This window comes from Taeniopygia guttata, chromosome 2, assembly GCF_048771995.1.
Source record: "Taeniopygia guttata chromosome 2, bTaeGut7.mat, whole genome shotgun sequence".
Taxonomy (NCBI): domain Eukaryota; kingdom Metazoa; phylum Chordata; class Aves; order Passeriformes; family Estrildidae; genus Taeniopygia; species Taeniopygia guttata.
Window position 1 is genome coordinate 44,228,633 of NC_133026.1, and position 7,641 is coordinate 44,236,273.

At 48.0% G+C, this 7,641-nt stretch overlaps 1 protein-coding gene and 2 non-coding genes across 3 annotated transcripts; all 3 read left to right on the forward strand.

The window, feature by feature from the left end:
• Positions 1 to 1,334: 1,334 nt before the first annotated feature.
• Positions 1,335 to 5,966, forward strand: RPSA (ribosomal protein SA). Its single transcript, NM_001245448.2, is given in 7 exon segments — positions 1,335 to 1,380; positions 1,636 to 1,803; positions 2,803 to 2,921; positions 4,142 to 4,387; positions 5,199 to 5,327; positions 5,556 to 5,724; positions 5,822 to 5,966. Coding segments are annotated over 6 exon segments (891 nt in total). The 5' UTR covers positions 1,335 to 1,380; positions 1,636 to 1,670; the 3' UTR covers positions 5,917 to 5,966.
• LOC115494152 (small nucleolar RNA SNORA62/SNORA6 family) lies at positions 3,473 to 3,630 on the forward strand. The gene has a single exon (XR_003959154.1). It is a non-coding gene; the product is annotated as a small nucleolar RNA SNORA62/SNORA6 family (small nucleolar RNA).
• On the forward strand, positions 4,535 to 4,693 carry LOC115494153 (small nucleolar RNA SNORA62/SNORA6 family). Its single transcript, XR_003959155.1, has one exon. It is a non-coding gene; the product is annotated as a small nucleolar RNA SNORA62/SNORA6 family (small nucleolar RNA).
• Positions 5,967 to 7,641: the final 1,675 nt, after the last annotated feature.

Here is a 7,641-nt window from a genome sequence, read left to right on the forward strand (position 1 = left end):
AAAACTAAAGGAACACTGTTGTTAGAAAGATGTGAAGATCAATTATCACTTGCAGAAGGCATTTGCAAAAGTATTTGCACAGCCCAGAAATTTGTCCAGAAATGTATCCAGATCTTGATGATAGCAAACATAGTAAAGTATCACTTTTTTTCTTTTTTTCCAAGAAATTTCTTTCTCAGGTCTGTGTCTGAGACTAGGACAAGGAAGATGAGAAAGATGGTGAAGATTTTTAATCTTATCACTTTCTGTGGTTTCTTAAAAACAAACAACAACAAAAAAAACCAAAATCCAACAACACACACAAACCTGGGCAACTAGCACAAAAAATGTCTACTGCAGAATGAGGATGTGTAAGTTCATTGTCAATTTCACCTGTTTTTGCTGTCATTTCTGCAAAGGACAGGAACAGCCTTGGCTGCCCAAGCTCTCCTGCGTGGTGCCAAAGCAGTGCCCCTGCAGGGAGGGGGAATGTGGGTGCAGGGAAGATGCTGCGGCTCCTTAGAAGCTTCCTTCCACAGCAGGCAATTTAGAGCCTAGATATAATTCATCAAATAACCACCAGCCCCCTGAGAGGATATATTTCACTTTCAGCAGGAAAATGGAGCTGTAAAATGTTTAAAATAAATCTTTGCTTTCTATTTACTTCAGGACCTCAAAAACAGCCTTGAGGTTGCTTGGAGCACAAGCCTCGGGATGCTGTGAAACAGCTCCAGACTGACAGAACCACAGAACCAGATCAGTTGGAAAAGGCCTCTGAGATCGTGGAGTCCAAGCTATGACCAAACACCACCCTGTCAACCAGACCTTGGCACTGAGTGCTTCGTCCTTACACACTTCCCTGGACGGTGACTCCACCTCTTCCCCGGGCGGCCCATTCCAAAGTCTAAAAACTCCTGTGAAGAAATTCCTCCTAATGTCCAACCTAAATCTCCCCTGGTGAAACCTAAGTACTCTTGTCCCGTCGCTGGTTGCCAGGGTCAAGATGCCGGCCCGCACCGCGCTCCGCCCTCCTTTCAGGCAGCTGTACACAGCGACAAGGTCACCCCTCAGCCCCCTTTCCTCTGGGCTAAACACCCCCGGCTCCCTCAGCCGCTCCTCATAGGACTCACACTGCAGACACTTCACCAGCATTTTTTTTTTCCTTCTCTGCATTCGCAATCCCACAAATCCTACGAGCCTTTAGAACCAGAGTGGGGAAGCGGCGGGCGGCTGGCGCCCGGCCGGGGTGCGGGGCGGTGCTCCCGGCGCGCGGCCCGCCCGCCGCCGCGCGGCCTCGCCCCCGAGGCGCCCATTGGCTGGCGAGGCTATAAATGCGCGTCAGGAGGGGCGGGACTCTCTTTCGGCTCCGCGCCGCCCGGGCCTCCACACGGCGTTGTCAGCGTGAGTCGGGGCCGCCGGGCGGGGGCCGCGGGGGCGGTGCGGGCGCGTTCCCCACGCTGCGGTAGCACCGGGGGCACTGTGCATCCCAGCGCACAGTGCATCCCGCCACGCCGCCGGGCTGGGCCGGGCCGGGCCGGGCGGCGGGAAGGCCGAGGCCCGCAGCTTGCAGCGCGGGAGGCGGCCCAAGATGGCGGCCGGGGCGGCCGGACCTCGTGCGCGGCTCCGCAGGGCTGAGCCGCATCCCTGTGCCCGCAGGTTCCCTGTCGTTGCTTCCCAAGGGAAACTCCACAATGTCCGGAGGCCTCGATGTCCTGCAGATGAAGGAGGAGGATGTCCTCAAATTCCTCGCTGCCGGGACCCACCTGGGAGGTACCAACCTCGACTTCCAGATGGAGCAGTACATCTACAAAAGGAAGAGCGATGGTAAACAGGCGGGGTGGGTGGCTCGGGTTGGGCAACTGGGATCTTGGGGGCACAACTGGGAGAAGCAGATAAGTGCTTGTGCTTGCTCTCCTTAGCATGGTTTCTCCATGGCCTTTTACATATCAAACAGTGTTAACTCAAGTAGGATAGAATACTGATTTTGTAACAATTCTACTAGTTCTTGACTGTTTTAATCTTGGAATTTGGTAAATCAGTCACAACTGGTTTGAATAGTTTTGCTAGTTCTTTCTTATGTTAACAAAATGGTTCTAGTGTCTTAGTAATGATTTCTCCTTGTTAGTATTAGTCATCAATCTAAGCTGCCGTATGTTAAAAGATTAAAACTCATACCGAGGATAGGTTTTTGATGATATATACTAGAAGAGTGTGATATTAAAACCATAAGGGGAGAATTTTCTTTAGAATAGCTTTCCATTAGCTAGAATGAGACTAGAGTGTCGTCATTTCATAAAGGACACTGAGGCACTGGAGTGTGTGTGGAGAAGGGCAGCAAAGCTTTTGGAAGGTTTAGAAAATGTAATGAGTAATGACTGAAGGAGCTGTGTTTGTTAAGTCTGGAGAAGAAGCAGCTTAGGGGGGGATCTCAATGCTCTCTACAACTACGTGAAAGAAGGGGGCACCCTTTTCTGCTTGCTAGCAGTCAGGATCCAAGGAAGTGGCACTAAGATGAGACAAGAGAGATTCAGATTAGATAATAGAAAAAAATTTTCACTGCTTGGGTGGTCAGATGGTGGATCAAATTGCCCAGTTGCCTTTAAGGGGGACCTGGATATGATGCTTGGTGTTATGGCTTAGTGGTTACAGTGGCAGTGCTGGGTGAACAGTTGGCTGAGATGATCTTGAACCTCTTCCAGCTTTGATGATTGTATGAATTTTGGGGTAACCACAGCCATGTGACAGGTTTAATGGCAGAGGAATGCTATTCTGTTTGAGGATTTTGTATTTGCTGGTTGCTCTAAAGCCTTTTGTTGCCAACAGGTATTTACATCATCAATCTGAAGAGGACCTGGGAAAAGCTGCTCCTGGCAGCTCGTGCCATTGTTGCCATTGAAAACCCAGCTGATGTGAGCGTTATTTCTTCCAGGAACACTGGACAGGTATGGACATCTGGAAGCCTGCAGTGTTGGGAGCAGGACTTCCTTGCTTGCATGCATCATTGCCTGCCAGTGATGATAGGCAATAACAGCAGTTTTAACTATAGGAATGCTTTCTGTAAACATGGTTTTTGTGTTGCACATGGCAGCTTAAAACAGACAAGAAACCAACTCCCCATTTCAGGGCATTTGATAACTTGGTTTTCTTCCATATCCTTCTTCCTGTTGGATTTCTGTCATCTAGTGGTCAATTATGGTGACCCCTTCCTCCCAGAGCTACTGTGTGTAATTGGCACTGATTTTCTGGAGACAGTAAGCACCTGCTATGAAAGTAGTCAAAGAAGAAATTTTCTGTTATTGAGCAGGTATAGTAACTGGTGTATTTGTAATTTTGACTCTAAATTTTTAGCACAAAATGTTCTGTTGTAGAAAATGATAATGTTTAATTAGTTACTGGAGTTTGTGCAGTTAGTTGGTTTAGGTAACTGCAGGTGGGGCCACAGATGGTTAAGGACATTCAGGGGTGGATTTCTGCAGGCAAAGCTTGGGCTTGATGTGCACACTGTTAAAGCTTGATGCTGAGGTCAGTTTCTGGCCGATGAGCTCTCAAGTGTCGGAAGTGTGCGACAGCAAAGGATGGCAGGGTTTTCGCTAACACCAGGAGAGGGGCTCCCTCTAGGACTGGAGTTTGATAGTAGGCCCTGCCACATGCCCGACAAGTCAGAAGCTGTTGGAATTGAATAAGAACTCCCAACTGCAATTTGAATGGACACAGCTACAGTTTGTGTATATTTATTGCTGAGTTTTTATGTAGTTCCTTGAAGTTTCTGGATAATGAAGATGGAGAAATAATGGAAGAAAACATGCTTTCCTTATTTTTATAAGCTTTTTGTTTAATTCCCCTTCCATGATTTGGTTATGAGAGTTTGGAGTAGAGCTTGCCAATGATTTGAGGGGAAGAGAAGGCTTTTTTCCTTGTCCTGACTTACTGTTTCGCTGGTGGATATGGTCTTTTAAACTCATGGTGTAGCTCTTTTCAATGACATTTTTATTTTGTCTCCTCCTGTGGTGGTGAGCCCTGGTTTTACAGGAATGGAAAGAAAAATAGTTCAGTTAAATTTTGTGCATGTACACTGGCAGTGACCTACCTGGCTGAAATGTGCTTTCCTGGCTTGGTTGAAATGCAATTTTCCTGCTTCACCTTTGCTGTGTCCCTTTTGCAGCGTGCGGTTCTGAAGTTTGCTGCTGCCACTGGGGCCACTCCTATTGCCGGGCGCTTCACCCCTGGCACCTTCACAAACCAGATCCAAGCAGCTTTCCGTGAGCCACGGCTCCTGGTGGTTACGGACCCGCGGGCTGATCACCAGCCACTGACAGAGGCGTCCTATGTCAACATCCCCACCATCGCCCTGTGCAACACCGACTCCCCGCTGCGCTACGTGGATATTGCTATTCCCTGCAATAACAAGGTAACACTTCCCTGTGGCATTCCTCCAGAGTGTGCCATAGGCTTCCAAGATGGATGCTTTCTGCAAGGGAGAGTTGGCTTATGTCTCAGGTGTTTCTTGGGGGTGAGCTAATTAATCTCTTGCAGGTGGGTGGGGAGGAGAAAATAAACTGCACACAGTTGGAGCTTGGAGCTGAGGCTGGTTTCTGGCCAAGGAACTCTCAAGTGTAGGACGTGTGCTATAGTAACCTGGCAGGATTTTTCGCTGACGCCATGAGGGTCTGTGTGACCCAATGAGTGGAGTTTGATAGTCATTCTTGCCACAGATCTTGAATATGAATGAAAGATAATATGAACTGATGGAGAAACTTCTCTGAGACATGCCTTGCCAGAAATCACCTGAAAGGTAAAGTCTGGGAAGCTATCTTAGGTCTCTGTCTAGATGTCAGTCACCAAAACAAGTGTAAGCCACATGTGAGGATGTGTGTAAGCTTCGTTTATTTTGTCAAGTTATCAGTTTCTTCATTGTTGAATATGTGGTGAACATCATCCTTGTCCTTTAGATGAGACTCACATGAGCAACGTGAAACTTTGTAACAGGAGAGTTAATGCAGGCCGTATTGTAATGGCATCATGATTTCTGCAGAGGCCTGAAAATGTCACTGGGAACTCAAAAAATTGCCCTTTTTTCGAGTTCAAGTAGTTAAGTCTGGCATTGGCAACTAATGTCTTTCACTAAGCATGAGCCTTGGATGGGGTACAAATAAGTCTTTTGCTCTCTCTGCAAAGGTGTAGCTTTACAGCCAACTCTGACATACTTTCTGCTGTTCCAGGGAGCCCACTCAGTGGGCTTGATGTGGTGGATGCTGGCTCGGGAGGTCCTGCGCATGCGTGGCACCATCTCCCGTGAGCACCCATGGGAAGTCATGCCTGACTTGTACTTCTACAGGGATCCTGAGGAGGTAGGAATCCTCATGGCAGGGATTGTGTCTCTCTGGGATGTTCTCCTGTCCCATGGTCCCGTGTGTCTGCTGTCAAGGACAGGTTTTGCTAGTGTAACGATAGCACTTTACACTCTGCTGTGGTGGTTGGTTAATTGTATTCCCAGTTGGTGCCTGTTGTCTGATGCTTGATAGTAAGGGTTCTGAGATGTGTTCCTGGGAGACTCAGGCTGGGCTCTTCCATTGCAGATTGAAAAGGAGGAGCAGGCGGCTGCCGAGAAGGCAGTCACAAAGGAGGAATTCCAGACTGAATGGACGGCCCCAGCACCTGAATTCACTGCTCCTCCTCAGCCCGAGGTTGCAGATTGGTCTGAGGGAGTGCAGGTCCCATCTGTGCCTATCCAGCAGTTCCCCACAGGTCAGTTTGGGGGTTGTCTGTGGGAAGGATGGAGGGGTGTTGTGATGGGTGGAAGAAGCCTGGGGAGCACTAAGTGTTGTTGTGTTTGTGATTACAGAGGACTGGAGTGCCCAGCCTGCCACCGAGGACTGGTCAGCAGCTCCCACTGCCCAGGCTACTGAGTGGGTTGGCACTGCTACAGAATGGTCTTAACTTCAGCCCTGCTGTACTGTGAGAGAAATAAAGGCTGGTTTAGTACGTGCTGTGCTGGTACTGCGTTTGTAAAGTTGTTGGCTGTTGACACGTGGGGCACGGACGTGCCTGTTACACCTTTTTAAATGGAGCTTGGGGGGCTGTGGCCTTTGTCCTTGCTTGCCGCAGCTCGCTGGTCTGTCCCTCCTGTCTTTCTCGGTGTGTGAGACTCATCTCACATTCCCACCTTCCCTGGCTCCATCCCAGTGATGAGGCAGCAGTGTGTGTGCTCACAGGAGAGGACGTGGTGAGGCTGGGTGGAGCAGTTTGCTTTTGGTTTTTCTTTTTTTATAGCAGCCCATCTGGGCCCATACCAATGGGCTGTTACTGTTGCTCTGACTGGGGTTTTATAGTTCTGGTGACCAGATGTGGGAGGTGGCCTGAACGAACAGTGTGGTGAACAGAGCCCTTCAGTTGAGAGCTGCTCCTCTGATGGAATCCCAGCTTTAGCCATCAGTATTGCCAGTTCCTTCCTCAAAAATACTACAGCAATCTTCAGGAAAAAACCACCATATTCATCTGCTTTAGTTCTTGAGGATTATATTGCTGTGATTATTAGCTATAATGGGAGGTAGACCCTTCACCAAGAGAAATGGAGTTTTGCTTGTTGGAAGTGAAGATTGTTGAGATTGGATCCTTTTTTCCATATTGATGTGGTCGCAGATGCTCCTTTTTGTACCTTCAGCACTGCCAATCAACCTGTAAAGAACGTTTTCTCTTGGTGCATGTGTTTATTTCATTTTACTGTAACATAGGGCATATTAGCAGTAAAAAAACCCAAAGCAAGTTGTGCATACTACAGTATAGTAATATGCATAATATCTGTCCAAAGGTGACTGATATTTCTTCATCTTGTCTTTACCTATTATATGGAAGGTGGCTAAATGTTTTGTTAATAACGAACAGCATTTAGTCGAGAGGTAGATGAGCACTTCACCATTTGTTCCTGAAAGAGCTCGCCCTGCTCTGTTGGTTCACTGTGTTCTTCAGAATGTGCTTGTGGGACATCCTCTGCTATCCAGAATCCAGCCAGGGGGAGGCTCCTTCCTGCCACCTGAGGCCTGTCACTTATGTGTCAGGGACTTTGTACCTGTGGACTGATTCCCCAGATCTGAGATTGCCCCAAAAGATTTGTTGGCCTGTACTTTTTTTTTCACTCTGCCAAAAATAATTTTCAAACTTGGGAGAACAGTCTTACCCCTTGGTACATTGAATCTCTGCTTTACTGTTGCGATTTCACCGTTGTCCCTTTACTTTATCCGTTGTGTAACTTCTTTTATGTGAATGCGTTCCTGTTAATAAGTATGTAGAAGTCGTCAGACAGCTCCTGTGTGGGTGATGGGGCTGTTTTAAATCAATTGGTTCTGAGTAATTGCTGCTGAAATACTCCTGACATGTTACTGCAATGTGGTTGTTTTCATATAAGTATTTCCTAAAGTATCACTTTGACTTTCATGATGCTCATTCTTCGAACTGAGGCCTGGCAGTGACAAGTGGATCTGCACAGCCCGGTCAGGAGACAGATCTCTGCATGTGGGTTCAGAATCACCTTGTTGGGTTAATGGGTAGAGTGGGAGGGCTCATTTGCCTGCAGCACTGCAGAGGGGATGAATAGCAGCCTTTTAGGAAAGGAGGCAGCCTTGGCTGTGACAGCAGAGGACTCACTGCAGGAAGGCTATGATCCTC